The 18,273-nt window shown below is 32.0% G+C and overlaps 3 protein-coding genes across 3 annotated transcripts; all 3 read right to left on the bottom strand.

Moving 5' to 3' along the window:
* Positions 1 to 670: 670 nt before the first annotated feature.
* Positions 671 to 3,588, bottom strand: LOC148201801 (cold-regulated 413 plasma membrane protein 2-like). Its single transcript, XM_088108157.1, has 4 exons — positions 3,353 to 3,588; positions 1,809 to 1,916; positions 1,645 to 1,715; positions 671 to 1,248 (listed from the first exon to the last, which is right to left on the bottom strand). The coding sequence occupies exons 1-4, from the start codon at positions 3,517 to 3,519 to the stop codon at positions 995 to 997; spliced, it is 600 nt and encodes a 199-aa protein (XP_087964283.1). The 5' UTR covers positions 3,520 to 3,588; the 3' UTR covers positions 671 to 994.
* A 4,574-nt stretch (positions 3,589 to 8,162) lies between these two features.
* On the bottom strand, positions 8,163 to 9,984 carry LOC124838996 (allene oxide synthase 1, chloroplastic-like). The gene is made up of 2 exons (XM_088110931.1): positions 9,103 to 9,984; positions 8,163 to 9,012 (listed from the first exon to the last, which is right to left on the bottom strand). The coding sequence occupies exons 1-2, from the start codon at positions 9,866 to 9,868 to the stop codon at positions 8,336 to 8,338; spliced, it is 1,443 nt and encodes a 480-aa protein (XP_087967057.1). The 5' UTR covers positions 9,869 to 9,984; the 3' UTR covers positions 8,163 to 8,335.
* Positions 9,985 to 13,610: 3,626 nt separating this feature from the next.
* LOC148201800 (uncharacterized) lies at positions 13,611 to 17,321 on the bottom strand. The gene is made up of 7 exons (XM_088108251.1): positions 17,130 to 17,321; positions 16,750 to 16,915; positions 16,593 to 16,651; positions 15,619 to 15,737; positions 15,168 to 15,405; positions 14,596 to 14,716; positions 13,611 to 13,986 (listed from the first exon to the last, which is right to left on the bottom strand). The coding sequence occupies exons 1-7, from the start codon at positions 17,187 to 17,189 to the stop codon at positions 13,907 to 13,909; spliced, it is 843 nt and encodes a 280-aa protein (XP_087964377.1). The 5' UTR covers positions 17,190 to 17,321; the 3' UTR covers positions 13,611 to 13,906.
* Between the last annotated feature and the right edge of the window lie 952 nt (positions 17,322 to 18,273).

Here is an 18,273-nt window from a genome sequence, read left to right as displayed (position 1 = left end):
TATACATCCGAACAATTTAATATCTTTTTTTCTTTAAATTTTTAATTTCCCCCCAGAAACTTATAGGGTATCTTGAAATAATTTTAGGCACGTAAATGCATTCTGAAAGTATATTATTTATAGGGTACCTAAATCCGACATTAACTAATATGGAACATTGGGTGTCGTATTTAAGTGTTTGATTCTCTCTCTTTAGTAGCTAATTTTTTAGGATGAGTTTCTCAAATGTTTGAGAATTCATCAGTATTAAATTCATCTTCTTTTTTATTTTTTTTAAGGAAATGAATTGGATATTCCCAAATAGTAAGTAGTGACAAGATTATGGAGGGCAACGATCATAGATATTTTTTTATAATTGTGATCATTGTAGATATGAACTAATGAAAAAAGCATTAATATCTGTTTATATATCAGTAATTCTACATCTTTATGAAATATTTTATAACTTTTTGTTAATGTATGCATGGTCATGTCCTATCTTAAATTTAAAAAAAAAATGTTGTGTTGCTGTGTTTATCGTATTCGTGTCTTACTAAGTGCATAGGGTTCATATCATATCTCGAGTGTCTTGACATTGTTATTTCATTAGGCATTTTTTGTTTACATGCTCGTAGGGAATTCTGTTGTAGTTTCTAGGACTGCATTTTCTGGAAACAAAATGGTGTAATAATGCAGAGCAGAAATAAATGTAAATTTATATTACAACCCACAGGTAAGAGTACAACGGTTTCCCTAAATCATACATGATTTGTGAATACTCGACAGCTAAAACGATACCACAAGAATCATCTTCATCTTCTTTTGTTTTTTTACATTCCATGAAACCCAAAAATCTCAGTGAGATTTGATTCCACTGTTTTAAACATGCTAACTTCACGACAGGTCAATCATAAAACAATGCAAGGTGTTTACAGATATCAAGATCCAACGAATGAATGGTAGAGAAAACAATTGTTTTAATTCACACATATCAACCAAGTCCAAGTGATGGTTCCTAAAAAAGTATGACCACCAACGCCCAGATGGGATAGACCAACAGAAGTATTATGCCAACGGAATTTGATATGCCATGGGCTTTAGTGAAGGAGTTTCTAAAACCACCAGAAGCCCGAATATGTTCTTGCAGCAGATAGCATGCAATGATGAGACACACTACCACCCCAACAATGTCGCTTCTAAAGGTGTTTGCAAATAGAGAAGGAGCTACAACGATAAGAAGAATCAAAGCACCCGGCAATTCCAGCCAATCTGCAGTAACAATCATACCTGGTTACTAACCTTACACTTAATTCTAAGCACTGAGTAACCAGATCGATAAAACTTAAGATTTGCGTTCTTAATTATTTTTATTTAAGTATGATTCTCCAATCGAGATTGAAATTTCATTTTGATAATTTAAGCAAACTTTTATTATGCCGATTAACATTATTTTTTATTGAAAAAATGACACTAAAAACAGTTAAGGATTTCTATACAAGGTTTGTGAAAAAAAAGCATTGACTTGGTCACTTTGTTTGGAATGACAGTGACCATCAATAGGGGATAGCAGCAAAATAGTTGCGTTTTCTAAAGTTCAATCAATGGGTATCGTCACAGTGTTTCAGCACTCAGGGTATTACTACATTGTGAGCAGTTATAGCATACCAGGGAAGTGTCTTGGAATGAAAAGGCGCAATACAACAGCAATAACAGCAATCCATTTTCCAATCTCTCCCCTGCACAAGTAGAATGGTAACAGAAAGGAAATTCAATACTAGAGAAAACGAAGGTACAAAATTGATCTGAAATAAGCGTAATAGTCTAATCACCTGAAGACGGCAAAAATTATCGAAGGCAAGCTGAAGAAAATATATGGAATGAGTAGTCCTGTGAGAATATTAGTCCTCCAGTTTGTACGATCCAAAATTAACAGATAACTGCAAACAACATGATAAAATAATCGGTGAAGTCACTCAAAAACTAGAAAGTGAACACCTAGTAGTACCTGTCAGAAAGAATGTGCTTAACTGTTTATGTTTAAAAAAAAAACTAATATCAAGTAACTTCAATTACTGTTTTTGCTTATAGAGTCAGTGTCTCTCACAGCATTGACTAATGAGGGTTTGGCACCAACTACTACAACATCAATTGTCCCATTGAAAGTTAAATGAATACAGCTTTCAAAAGTTTTGGTTGCACTTCCTCTTGGGATAAAACAAAATTTACCTGTTCTGAATAACCTTAAAGACAAACTATACTATAAGATATTGAGGTAATCAACATGGGGAGGGAGATAAGATGGTGGACCTCCTATAGCTTTAATAATATCTTGACTATTGGATGAATCTTATCCACACTCATAACTCATTCCACCCACTTTTAGTAAAGCAACTTGTCTTGTTTGGAAACAATCTATTGCTCTATTATAATTATTTGCATCAATATTGTTATTATATTAAAAAGAAACAGAGCATAGCAACCCATTATACACATGATTATAAAGTTATTTAAAAGAAATCATTTCCCTGGAGTTAATTGTGTACTGTAAAATTCATGATGAGTTATATCAATTTTACAGTTTTTCAATCAATCTAATTAAGGTCATCATAGAAAAATACATCGAATCAACATAATCGTTTTTTCATAACCTCAACCAATCCAATAACTGGTTCATAGCACATCATCCAAATAATTTCTGTACCTAAACAAATTCTCAACGACCCGATTAAAGAGTTTGAATGCATTATTTTACCATTCTTTAAAAGTAAAAGCAAACGGATTTACCTTCTTTTATATTACTATACAATGATATATTACAAGACAAAGTCATACTATAATTACTACTTTTACAGATCTCAGCAGCATCTTTATAAATTCATTCTATCCAGTTTCCACATGATCCATAAATCATCCGAGTGATAAAGATAAAAAGGTGACTAGTGTTATATGTGTGTGTGCGTGTTATATATATATATATATATATATATATATATATATATATATATATATATATATATATATATATATATATATATATATATATATTTATTTATTTATATTTATATGTAGTGTACAACAAATACGGAAGATGAAAACAATATACAAAATGAGTAAACATCCAACTAACTTATCCTTGATTAAAAATTCATGAAAATGAATCTTTCAAAAAATTATCCGTGTATATATAAGTTGTTTTTCCGGATGCAGAGACATACTTTATAAGAATAATTTATAAGTAATTAAATGAAGTTGATTTACGATAAAATTTTAGTCAGAAAACTTCAAGGCAGCTTTAATGAGTTTAGGAATTTCGTGATTAGAGAAAGACATAGCAGATATGGATAGTAGTAAACAGAGTGAGAAGAGTACGTACATAGCAGCAATGGCAGCAATCAATCCGAAAAAAGAAGCTCCAAAGCCTATGCCACCAAGTTTGACCACGTGATTGGCTAATTGATTAGCAGCTACACTTAGGTCTCTGAAATCAGAATTGATCAATTGCACAACTGCTTCTTCTTCAAAACCCATTTTCTTCATCATTTTTTTTTCTTTGCAGCCGAGAAGATGCAGAAGAGAGCAGAGATCGTGGTTTGGCAAGGGAAGAGATGAGGATCTGCATAATATACGTGCAGGAGTTGCAATTAGTCAAAGGACACGTGGAGCGTAACGATTTGGTAATGATGTAAGCGGATATGGACGCGCTGGCGTGCGAGTGTATCACAGCTGCTTTTGCTTACTCTAGCAATCCCTTATCAGGAAAGAAAATTCCAGTATCTGTCCGCACTGTAGTCACATGATCTAACTCTTGTATATGATTAGATTAAATTAAATTATATGATTAGATTAAATTATACCTAATAAAACAGTTATAGACGGGATTTAGTTAATTTAATAATGTGAACACGTATATCCAAATATGTTTTGTGTACAAGAGCAATCGACACATGGTGCCATGTGCGTTATTTATTTATTTATTCAGAACAGCTTTTGAAGAGACCGCGTGTGGTGTCGGCCACGTGGCAACACGAACCTCCCTCCTGCCATTTGGGTCAACAACACGTCCCGTTGGGCCGACTCAACAGCCTGCATTTTTTTTTGGGCCTTACTCGTTTTTTTTGTTTGAATTGGTTTTGTGCCGACAGTGTATTGTGTATAAATATAATAAGGTTTAATACGTATTTTGGTCCCTCTTTTCGTAGGGTCTGTTCAAATTGGTCCTACTTTTTTACAAAAGTTCACTAAGATCCCACTTTTCGCAAAAACGATGCACGTTAGTCCTTTTTTAGGTTTATTACGTATTTTGGTCCCTCTTTTCGTAGGGTCTGTTCAAATTGGTCCTACTTTTTTTCAAAAGTTCCCTATTTTGATCCCTATTTTGATCCCTCTTAGTGAACTTTTCGTATTTTGGTGAGCTGTACATTTTGATCCCTCAAAAGTTCACCTCAACGAAAAATGTACAGCTCACCAAAATACGAAAAGTTCACTAAGAGGGATCAAAATAGGGATCAAAATAGGGAACTTTTGAAAAAAAGTAGGACCAATTTGAACAGACCCTACGAAAAGAGGGACCAAAATACGTATTAAACCTAAAAAAGGACTAACGTGCATCGTTTTTGCGAAAAGTGGGATCTTAGTGAACTTTTGAAAAAAAGTAGGACCAATTTGAACAGACCCTACGAAAAGAGGGACCAAAATACGTATTAAACCATATAATAATATAATAATGCGAAATGATTGGGTTAATAATGAATTCTTTGCTGAATATTAAATATTCAGAAACGACGTGGTTTAGCTGATTAGACGGGACAGGTGCATGAGGCACTATTATGAAAATGTTTAAGGTGTTATAATTTGAGTTGGATAAGTTATTATTGACGGTTAATTATTAGCATAAACAACATTAGTTTAATCAAATATGACAGGTGTAAGAAGGTGATGGATGAATGGAGATCTGACAGCATCTGTTATGTGGATGCTTCATTATGACATTCTTTAATAATGACATTGTCACTGCTATTTTCACTTACTCATCACTTCATTTCCAACCAAACATGTCTGTCATTTTCTTCGCATTCAATCACTTTCTTGGTTCTAACTTTTCAATCTTATCTCGATTCTCACCTGAACCAAAAGACTAAACAAACTTCTCTGTATATATGTGAACAGATATAAAATCCTGATAGATTAAATAAAGGTAGTTTTACCATAACAAAGAAAGAATATTGGGATTAATAATATATGCATCAAATATTTATCTCTGATTACGAACAATACAGACTTATCAAACTAAAACACATGATTGACGACGTAAAAAGGGATTTCAAAATAATTTGCATGAACTTTCAATAAATCATTTTCGCACCAAGTTATTTCTCCAAAGAAATCTACTGGTCTTTTAACAAAATATCAAATGGTAAAATCCTAATAATTGAATATAATTATAAATTTTGCCTCTGTTCAAAGAGGTTCAATTCTAACAATTTGTTTATTAATATATAGAGGTAGTAAGTTTGGTCATACTTTAGTCTTTCAAAAATGGATTGGACGTAAAAATATATTGAGTTTTAGAACAAGATTTATCAAACTGTCAAAGTTGTTAGTCTGGTCAGACTAGTGAATTGAAACGAGCTTATGTCGAGTTATTGAGCTGAAACGGGTTCATGCCGAACTGTTAAATTGAAACAGATTCATGTTAGGTTGATGTTGAAACATGCTAATGTCGGATTGATACATGATTGATGTTGGGCTGCATTTGAATAAATTATTACTTATTTGAATATAACATCACTTCCTAATTTGAATTTTACAATATAACACAACATGTTCATACATTAAATATTTTAGGTATTCTTAATGAAGTTTAGTCTGGTTATCGAGTGGCTTGTCGAGATGGCTTGAATATTGTCATGGGTGAAGGCGAGCTTTTACATTTAGGTTTTTTTATGATGCTTGGTTATCCTGCCAAGTTGGACGGGTCACGAATGAGTGCAAGTTCCTTACATATTTAGGCTTTTTAATATGTTGAATATCGGGCTGAGCGAGACGGGTTATGTTGAACTGTCGGGTTGAAGAAGTCGTCCGGCCCAATTTTTTGGTTGGACTAATTCATTGGACTCGACCCTTTTTGCCATCTCTGTCAGTAATATGCTTTTTTAAAAAATTTCCTCCAATAACCTATTGAATGTTTTATGATACGTGATTTATATAATACAAATCAATTAGTCAAACATTTTGGAATAGTTGAACAACTTATAAATCGATATAGACAAGATGATTATTATATTAATTACTTTATTTAATATCATCTTACTCTATTAATCAGTCTAAAAAAAACTTAACATAAATCAATTAAACAATAATGTTAAGACACGATTAAGCCAATTAGAAAGTGATAAGTGAAAATTTATTCCAAATAATATATATATATATATATATATATATATATATATATATATAAAGTTTGGATAAGGTAATTAATTTAATTGATTACTATATTTAATTTCATTGAGCTCAAATACCTATTAACTTAAACACAGTAGTCTTTCAACAAGTACCGAAAACATTATTTAAGAGACATGTGAGGTGAATAGAAAATAAAAATAATCTGAAAAGCTATTAATAAAAAAATTAAGAGTGTTGACCGATCCAATAAAAACATAACTTATTCGTTATAATCAATTATACAAATCTCATATATTTGATTACCTATTAGCTTTATTCTTTTATGTCGTGTAGTTGGTTAATAATTCAATTGAACTTAAACTTTTTAATATGTGAGGTAGGTTTTTCTGGGTCACATTGCTTTTATATTAAAGAGTAGGCGCATGGATTATTTTTGGACAATGTGTCGTTATTATTGAGATTCAATGGCCTTAAAATATGAGAAAAAATAAGTCTAGTTTTTCTTCATCTGCTTTTAAGAAAACATGATCAATCAATCATACACCTAAATATATAAGATGCTATGTCAAAATTGTGGCCAACAATTTCTATATTTTCTAAATCAATCACGTAGATTTACAATTTTTTTGACTTTTTAAATATATTTTTTTTCACTCTTTCATTATGTTCTAACATTTTACTTCCAACTTTGATTATATCATCTTTATTTTCAACTTCTTCACTTTTGATATACATCCAATAAACGGCTTATTTTAATAACAAATAAAATAATAAAATAAATATTTTATAAAATTTAAATGATTTATATAAGTGCTATAAAAATACGATGAATGTCATTGACAACCTTAAAATATTATATTATAAAGTAGGGTCAAGTTAATCAGTAATTAAGAATAATTAATAAATATTGAATTTTATAAAAGTTCATATTTAACTATAACATTAAATGAATTTGACTTCAATAATAATGCAGTTTTACTTTATTTAAAAGATTAAAATGTTTAAAAATATAAAACAATTATAATTGATAATTTATTTGATAAACATAACACAAACTTAAAAAACAATTAAATAATAAAATGATTTTAATTTCTTTTTAACTGGTTATTTTTTATTTTAACATTGTTAAAAATTAAAATATAACTAAATGTAAAAAAACTTAAATTAATAAAGGAAAAACAAACAATTTTTTTGAAAAAAAAATCCAATATATCAACTATCAAATAATAAAGTGTTAAACATCTAAAAAATAAATAAAAAATTAAAATATGAATTTAAGACTTGAATTATATAAATTAAAAAAAATATTTTTAAAAAATCTGTTATACAAATTTATATTATTTTAATTAATGAAGTCAATTATTCCAAATTTTAACATAATCACTAATTATACTTTAAACAAATATTTCAACATAAATGTAATTAAATAAAGATTATTTATGTGTTGTTAGTATACTGGCTAGCATTTCTCATATATTTTATAGAATATTACATTAAAATAATAATAATAAATAAAATATTATAATAAAATAATAACGTGTAGAGTTGTAATTTAAGCATGAGATGAAAACGATGGGGTCAAAAGTTCTTGACGCTTAATTTTATCGTCCAAATACGCATAATAACCTTAGAACATGTTAAACATCGAAATTTACGGGTTAATTTAACGATAATGATATGATTAATGATAAATGATTAGTATAGTGTTGCTGATGTTGCTGGTTTAGCAGACAAATTAGAGCACACTCACTGATAGAAAAATATTAAAGAAAGAGAAAACGTGAAAGAAAAGGAATATATTGGATGACGAGACACCACAAAAACAAATTAAAATTTGAAACACACATCACTCTGCATGTTACAGGTAGTACTTACTCCTCTGCAGCGCGGAACAGGAAACATACTTACTTTACTTAATCCGATTTATTCAATTAATAACAGAGATTAGCGAGGGTCAGTAAGATGATTTAACCAGTGACTTGATGGTGACTTGGGGACCTAGAACCACAGGTTTAAAATCGAACGTAAAAGTATCGTATCGTAGGAAGAATTCCACCAAGTATAGCCTGCACAGGAGCACCACCAGATTCTTTGCGGGACACTGTTTATTATCCGGCGTTGGCTCCTCCGTCTCGCGACCGTTGGACCACAACACGTGGTTCAACAACTTTTCTCCATCAGGCCCAACAAACCTGTGGGCCACAAACTCCTCCGCTCTCTCAAAGATCTTAGGGTCTTTCGTAGCGAACGGCTGATATCCAAAGATCATCTCACCCTTCTTGATCACGTACGCCGCATCGTGGCTCTCCACCACAAGATCTTCCCTGGCCTTTCCGTACTGGAACGGAACCGCCGGCTCTATCCTCATCACCTCGTACACCACGGATTTAGTCAAAGTCATCCTATCCAACGCACGGAGACTCACCCCGTTTTCTTCCTTAACAACGCTCCTGATTTCCTCTGCAAGCTGTCTGTGCAAACTCTCCCCGCCCAACCCAACCCACTTCATCAGAATCGGAAACTGGTTCACCAACCCTCCCTGCGCGTTGAACCCTAACATGAACACAAGGTTGTGGCAAGCTTCGTCCCTCTTTATCCCCAACCGCTCCGCTTCGTCCAGCACGGAAGAACCTGCACATCGTAATCCGAACTAGATAAAGAAAACTTGCAACCGTAATAATAACACATTAACCGGTTCAGACTAAATGACGATCACATTACCTGCGCTGGCAAAACCCTCGCAGAGTTTCTTATAGCTGGATTTCACAGTCCACGCAGGCAAAGGGATTGTTCGGATAAGGAAATCTTCTGCGTAGTTGAAGATCCTGGGTAGACCTAGAGTGGCGAGCGGAGCGAGCTGCGCCGCGAGCCAGGTCGTGACGAGGGTGGGGCCATCGGAGCCGATTTTGGTTGCGGAGGGGTCTTGACCGGTGAGGAGACGGAAGAGGAAGTTGAAGGAGGCGGAGCCGACGGAGGTGTTGAAGTCGGCCTTGGAGGATCTCCCGGCGAGCTGGTCCTCGAGGTCAGCGAAGTGTTCTGAGAGGTTGTTGCGGAAGAGCGGGATGAAGGAGGCATGCTTGGAGGCGAGGAGGTTGAGGTAGAAGGTCTTGAGTAGCGCGTGGGAGGGCTCGGTGGTGTCCTGGAAGGCGCAGACGCGGTAGCCGCCGGTGAAGGAGGTGGAAGGCATGAAGGTGCCGTCGAGGACGTCGCGCTTGTCGACCTTGGAGTTGTCGAAGAGGATCTGGAAGGAGACGCCGTCGAGGAGAGCGATGACTTTAGGGTTTGAGGAAATGAAGGGACCGGGTGGCATGTTGGTTCTGATGACGGTTGCTTTGTACTTTTGGATTCGGTCGGCGAAGAACTTGTCGCGTCCCTGGTGGTAGAAGTAGTCGTGTCTGTCACTCATGGGTCCGAAGAAGGGGAGGCCGTAGCTTCCGGGAATCTCCTTGAGGGGAAGCTTGGTGGCGGTGGTGTCGGAAGTAGCCATGGTTGATTCAACCGTAACTTGGTGGTTAGTGTGTAGGAGGAGGGTGAGTGGAGTGAGGTATGTCTGAACAATCTATAATCTTTATAACGTTAAGTTGGCAGCGTGGACAACGTGTTCACGCTGTTTTACTATAATAACGTATTTAAAATAACACTGGTTTGCTCCATCCACCCACCCTTGGATTAGGATCATTTGTCTCCCACCTAAGACACCCTGTGCTTAACTTTTTCACCTTTTCTTATGCTTCACATTTTTTTGACACACTCTTCTATCTGTCACTCGCTTTCGCTTTCAATGGATTGCTTAGGATGTTCTAAGTTTCGCATTGTATGTTCACACTGGGATCTACAAGATATTTTAGTGAGCTATTTATAGCGTACCCTCCATTCATTTTTTCTTTTGACTTCGATAAAAATAACATAGATCGACAACCTTTTTATTTTATTTTTTTACAATTTTTTTAGAATGAAAATTTAAAATATTAACGCTTTTTTTATTAAGGGATAAAAGTTTCTGTCCATAGAAATTAAGTCGCATTCAAATTAATAGATCTGCCGAGTCATTATTGAATTGTTTCATCATGGGAAGTCTTTTGATACCTTCCTCTTGTACGAGAACTTAATGTCATCAGTTTAATCACGCAACATTTCTGAAAAAAAAATAAAAATAAAAACACATGTTTTTCACAAAGTATTCTCAAGAAGTTTACTTTTAAAATTGTTAGATCTGTCGTCTTATTCTGCTGGTGTATTCTAAATGTTGATCACTCAATTTGTATGTTGTTCTTTTAGAGTCCATCGATCCATTTGAGGTTGATCTGACACTCAACTCAAATGTATCTTTTAACGAGTTTAGCAAAGCTAAGTCATAAAAAAGTGTCATTTACGTTGATGTTTTATAAATCTTGTAATAAAAATTAAATCAAATCTATTAATAATTGTTATTATTCTCGTTAATTCTCCATCAATTGTTGTTATCGTTATTATTTAAATATTTGAACGACTATTTTTATTGATTGGTTTTTGAGTTGTTAGTTATTCACCGTCCGGTCCATTGACGAGACTATACAGTATAAAGTAAATTTTTTTAGAATCATAAAAATAAATTTCTCTTGATAATACCAAATTGCTTATTCAACTACAAAAGAAATACGTAATTCATTTGGAAAAAAATGGTATACGATATTTTGTAAGTAGCTCTTAATTGAAGAGTGTGAGACTTGATCTCGTTGTTTTTTCAATAAGAAGTTAAAACCAAAGTCATCAAAGGAAAATAAGTTTTCAATAACACCTATATATTTGAATTCATATATTTAGTGATATTATTTGTAATATTTCTAAACGATTAACCGTCGAATAAATAAATCTTCGTGGTGTTGTAGAATTATTATGTTTTTCTTAATATATTTTTCTTATATTATCTAACTTTCTCATTATTTACACGTGTACAAAGGTATATCTGTCGTTATATGAACTCAAATAAATGTCAATCCAACACACTCTTTACTTCAATGTTGTTTCATGGAAACAAGCATACCTTGAGACGTGTTTGGAAATACGTTTTCTGCTAGGAAATCATTGGTTTAAATAAGGATAAGTTTTACGTGAAAAAGCAAAACCCATTTTCTGGTAAAAAATTGTCTGTACTACACGTAACTGAATCCATTTCAGCTACTTTTATCTTTTTATAAACAGATCAACGGTAGATAATTAAACACGTAAGTTCCTAATAAAACTTTTATGTTGAATTTCTCAACAAATGATCGCCTAGTCATCTCTCTGTCTTTTGTATTGGTCGTTTTCTAGACTTTGGAAATTTAAAAGTTTTCATACCACAAGTTATTAATTACTTCTTTATATAATATGTAATTGAATTTAAACAAAATATGATAACATAATTTTTTGGTACAATCCGTTTCTCTGGCACATTAAAAAGGGTGACGTGAAGTAAAATAATTAAAATTTCATTTATTTAATTACTTTCAATTAGATTAAACTTAATACACAACATAATATATGCGTCCTATCTTGTATTTATTTTACTTCACGTTACCCTATTTAATGATTTAATTTAAAATAGAAAATATGGTTAACTTACTAAAAGATAATCAATTTAGAAGATCGCATAGAAATATAAAGTTAAAAATAATAAATACTTTTAGTTAGTTATAGAGTCGGAGAGTAAATTATACATATAGGAAAAGGAAGATAAGAACTTAAAAATTATGTAATTAATTATTCTAATTTATAATACACGATCGCATTACATCATATTTGGTTAAGCTATGTATGATATTGACGGTTCAAAATTATGAATGAGAGTTAGAAAAAATTGAATGTGTGTTGGTTGTAGTTTATTGTTTCATTAATAGTAATTGATTTGTGGTATGAGACTCGACATAATTTTATTTATTTTATATATAGAAATGACAAAGTGGGTTAGATTTGTTGAACATACTTAAAATTAAATGTAGCCGTTAAGTTTTAAGCCTAATTTAGAATGACATTTTTAGTTCTAACCAAATATATATTTGTGTTAAACTTGCAAAATTAGGTCAAAATTGGGATATCTTTTGTCCCCACCTCTTATTGTTTGCATTCCCATTTAGTCGGATACGTTTAATTTTGGAAAAGAAAGATGGTTTAGTTTTGAAATATCATCAGCATAACTAATTTGGGTTTTATGAAAGCAGTTCGAACACATCATAACTGGTATAAAAAATAAATAATTTTCTCATTAGATTATTCAATATTTTATAAAAGGTTAAATACAATTAACGTGTTTAATATTAAAAAACCAAAAAGGTATATAATACTTTAATTTCTAAATGTGAACTGATTATCACAATAACATAACGTAACGATCCACTTCCATAAAGAAAATAATAACCCCGCGTAAATTATTAGACTTTTGACCAAATTGAAGCTTTCGATAATGTATATAAAACGGATAACGCACAAGGCAGCCAGCCGAGTAATATTAAATGTGTAAAGTATAGGTGAAATATTCATCACATGATTGATGTTTGCCAACCACTAAAGTTACGCAGCAGCATCTTTGATGGGAATTCTTAACAAGTATATAAAAAGGATAAGCATTTTCCATGATATATGCAACAAAATAATTCAATTTAACATTATAGTGTAAATAGAAAAATTAATTTTGGAATATTCCATGTATTTTCTTTAGTTAGGAAAAGATGGTGTAAAAAGGTGGAATAATTCAATTTAACACGTTGGTAGATAATTGGAGTTGAAAATAGTGTGGTGTTTAAAAGTTCAGGCGAAGAGCAAAGGCTGCAAAATGAATTGGATAATGGAGATCAAAGTGACAGATATTACAACCCTGGAGTCATTTTCATTGTATTCTCTCCGCATAAACCGTGAATTGCATGTACTTTTCAACAAAATCTAATAATAATAATAATAATAATAATAATAATAATAATAATAATAATAAATACAATACTTTTTGCATGGAATTTCATTGTAATATAAAATTGCTTATTTATACACCTTATCTAAAGAATCCAATCCAACTGGGGTCAATAAATAAATAAATGTACGATGGTTTATGCTCATCAGAGATCATAAATAAGAGCAGTGCTGTATTTAAAATAAGTTCTTCCATTGGATTTAAGTATACTTTCACTTTTTCTCTAAATTATTTTCTCTAAAGTACAAGAACTGTAATAAAATAATTGCATAAATAAAATTACTCATAAATAATCCTAATGAAGCAATGGATATAGTTATTTTCACATTTTACTTCCAGTTTAGACCTCTGAGAAAAATATAATATTTGACACATGACATTTTGTCCGTTTTGGGAAAGTAATGGATTGCAAAACACGCTTGCTTACTGTTCCCATTCCTCAGTAACGGTATATGAACAAATTCTATAGAAGTTAGAATTCCACCATAACAAATTCATAATAAAGTTACATTATTCTTACATAGGACTAGTTTAGGATTATTTAGACTTTAAAAAACTAAGTAATAAGTAACAAATTACAGGTATCAAACTAAGTAACCAACCTTAGAAGATGGACACGTCTGGTGGTGGTCCATACACACTCATCCAAGAAAGTGGCACTCGCCATGTGCCACTTTCAATTCCTGGAAAGGCATTGTACGAAATATTAGAAACCAACTCTTACGATTTTTTACTTGCAGAAATGTGTTTATTCATTTGTCACAATTAAATCTTTAACATGCGAAAAATGAGAGATGTGGTTGATAGGAGAAATACTAAGATATTTGTATCTTAAAATAAGATACCCATGAAAATACACGCCTCAAAGATGTTCTAATCCAAGAAATTCAGCAGACCCAGAAAAATGATAATAGTCTCAGTAGTGGGATTAGGGACAAAGGCTTAGAAAATAATAATTTTTAAAATCCACATTTGACAAATCCGGGAAGAAATATTCTCCGTCACATTTTTTGGGAGTTAAAAATAATGAATCATTATATCCTTGAAAAAAGATATTGGAAAAATCATTAGTTGTCATGATAAGACAATTTTTATATGAATAACATAACATAGATAAAAAACAATAAAGAAAAAGAAAGATATTGGAAAAATCATTAGTTGTCATGATAAGACAATTTTTATATGAATAACATAACATAGATAAAAAACAATAAAACAATATAGAAAGACGACAAAGATAAATTAAGTATAGAAATAATTATAAAAAGACAACAAAGAAAAAGAAAGCTCACCAGTAGTAGGGTGAGTCATCTGGAGAAGTTTATATGTTGCATCGGCTAATTGAAAAGCATCCGATACATTGTCCCCTTCTGAGCAATAACACAATAAGCAGGTGACCTTCAAACCTTTAGCCTGATACATAAAAACCATCACCTTACATCCATCAATCCATGTATCCATATATTGATGCTCTATTTCTTCAATTTTTGTAATTAAAAGGTAAGGGATAACCACCCTGCGACCTTTCATTAGTTATTATTTTTAAAAATGGAGATCAACTAAACTACATTCTCTGACATTGTTCTTCATATGGAAAAAAAATCCCTAATGAACCTGGCCTCTCCTTTCGCAGCAATCAGTCCAGGTAGAGCCTTAATAATTTTTTCATGCAAAAAATAGAGCATACCATGTAACTGAAACAAATTCCAACTAGAAGGAGTTCTTTCTAAAGAAAGTTTATGACAACAGGCATCAATCTAAAAAATAAAATTAAAGGATGCCATCACTTCTCTTATCTTCATACAGAGGCTTTAAGGATTAACAAGAAATGTAGCATCGTGAAATATAAATGCATGTAAGTTACCTTGAGAAAAGTAAAAAGTGCAGCAAAAGGCAAGCTAGCATAATAATTTTCTTCTTCTAGCTCATCTTCTACAGAAATAATATCTTCCAGTGTAACATTTCCTTCAGCTAAATCATTAAGATATTTCCAATGCTTTTGAGAAGGATCATACTCCTGAAGTTTCTTCCATCCAAGCTGTTCGCAATTTTCATCAGTTCCATTGCTGTTGGCACTAGAAAGATAATGTATCTGCAAACCACTAATGTGATAGCCAATAGATGTATCAGAATGGAAAGAATGACAATGCAATTTCCTAAACCAAGCTGGATTTAAAATACTGCATAGTTGTCATAATGACAAAGCTAAGAACCTTCTGAGGGTTATAATTTGAACAGAAGTTACAATCAGAATTGAATGACTTAAATATCTTAACCACGAAGAAGGGCAGTTTCAAAAATATATAGCTCCTCACCTTGACATATCAACTTTTTGCCACTTTCCAAAATCTAAGCTGGAGAGAACAATAATATGTTTCTTTCCACTGCCAGCAAGAAAATCAGCCATGTTTTTTGCAAACTGAACCATCATACCCTACTCAAATGACCATGTATCAGAGCAATTTCCTCTTACAGTTTCCAAAATTATGTGTACTAATTCCATCATTAAATTTAATAGAAAACATTAAGATGAGGTATAGTGCAAAAGCATCAAGAAGATTGACGTTAACAAGTGGCATGCACAGTAATTCGTGCTTAGTTCAGCCAAATCACAAGTCAAAATACACACAGTTCTCTTATTGTTAATCCAAATATTAGGTAGTAATCAATTATACGTATTAATCTTTATGACTACCCTAAGAATCAATCTGGCAATTGCCACACACTTCTAAATTAGAGTAGGAAATTCAGAATGGCGTTGTTCACGCACTGCACATCCTTGAATTTTTCACCTACATTTCAAAGAGGACAGCAAACTAACTGCATTGTTCAGAGAGGCTACTAGGACAGCTAAACAAGTAACACAATCATAAGAACAAGATTTTATAGGATAAAAGTTGAGGAAAAAGAAACGGAAGTGATAAGACAGATGGAATCATTTAATGAACAACTGAGAAAAACACTGACATGAGTGCGTATGTTTTTGACAGGTATAACACCTTGGATTTCGAACAAGGCAGAAATGTAGAGATACAGAACAGGTTCAAACACAAGAGGAAGTGAGATACTACTACTATCATTCGTTCAAGCACGCACTAGTTTAAAATAACAAAGGTATCACTGAAGTCTCAGTTTGTCCATATTAAAACTTTACTGCCAACAACTAAGCCTCTAAGGAACAACCCACACGTTGCAAATCACTTAATGATCCCCTAGCTAGAAAATCAGCACATTACAGGCAAGCTGTATCAGATTAAAGGAACAAAATAGATGTTGCCATGGGTATTACCTTAATCACCGGCGATCTCTGTTGGATGATAGTGAGAGCATTAGAAGGAGAATCATAAGCTGCAAAAAGTTGATGAGAAAGAACATAGAAAATGAAATTAACAAGAGTAATAGTTGTGAAATAATAAATAAAATTAAAAACAAAAACAAAGGAGGACCTTCAAGGGGAAGTGCAAGGTCTCCTTGAGGAAAGGGTCCATAAGCATCATTGCCAACACAGGGCAAAACGTTAGGATCGTCCAAATACCCAACTCTCTCTGAACCCATTGATGAAATCAAAAGATCCGCAACTAGCTGCCCCACATTGCCAATCGACAGAGCAGGCTGAAAGCACACAAATTACGATGATGCAACATGCACACACATACACACTCTAAAGAACTAAATTAGTAGTTAATAGTTAGGTCTAAAATTGAGCTAACACCACACGTTATTCAGCCATGAAATGAAAAATCAATGTCTATTTGCAGAATGGTATAAAAGACCGAGTAATGAACTGGGAAAAAAGGAAGGGCGAAACCCTAGAACATGAACGCACTAAAATCAAAGTGGAGCAATCCTCGTTAAGGTCCTTGCCCTCTTCTGGAACAAACTCCATTATCGATGCTAATGCTGAAGTATTGTATATGCCACTCCTTAAGCTCTTTCTTCCTTTGCTAATTACCACTCTATTTTCTTCAAATCTTTTTCAATTCTTCTGATCAACGCCAAGTTTTCAACTTGAGGAAGACGAAACAAAGAGTCATTAGGTGGGCTTTGAATCCGGCCAACTAATGGGCTTATCAGAGGCCTTACAGGCCTCCTACGGTTAAGGAATTACATCCATCTAATACTTTTTTTTTTTCACTCAAAATCCTCCCAGTGTTTGAATGGAGAATCTTTAGAAAATAATTTACTTTTATAAAAAGGTAAAATCTCTTACAATGAGATATGTTGTTCACATAATTTCTTTAAAAAGAATTATATTTTTTAAAATTTACGAGAGTAATTTAATTATTTAAATTACATAACTTCACATTTTAGTAAATTAAAAATTATCATATATTATTTTAAATTTATGATATTAAATACGTACAAATTTTTATAATTCTTAATAACTACTTTTATATAATATAATTTATTTAAAATTACAAAATAAATTAAATATACAAATTAATATTTTATTTATATTTTATAATAAACATTTTTATTTGAATGAAAACTTAATATTTAAGTGAAAATGTATCAAAAAGTAAAGATGAAATAGTAAATGTAATTCGTGAAAAATCTCATTAAAAACTTTGATTTATGTTTTTTTTACTTTAGTAAAAATCCATCGCATTAATAAACTTATCAGAAAATCAATTTCATGCGACAACATCACATTTATTTATTTTTTAAAAAGTATAGCTTTGAGACACATTCAAATTAATTGGTATAATCTATAATTTGTTCAAACATCATTCTTTCACCATTTCATTTTAATCTTAATTATTCAAATTCAATGTATACACACGTACATATTCATCCACATCAAATTCAAACATTTTATGCATAACAGCGAATATCACTTTTAAAATAATAATAAAACTAATTTCTTCCAAATGCAATATCTTAACACAATAATATCTTAACACAATAATTTAATTTATTCAAACTATATAAATCACAACATCTAAAATATGTTGAAACAACACACAGAT

This window comes from Vigna umbellata, chromosome 3 (genome assembly GCF_029865625.1).
Source record: "Vigna umbellata cultivar VRB3 chromosome 3, Vumbellata_1.0, whole genome shotgun sequence".
NCBI classification, from domain to species: Eukaryota; Viridiplantae; Streptophyta; class Magnoliopsida; order Fabales; family Fabaceae; genus Vigna; species Vigna umbellata.
Note: the sequence above shows the minus strand (reverse complement) of the source record. Positions and strands in the feature narration are given on the sequence as shown.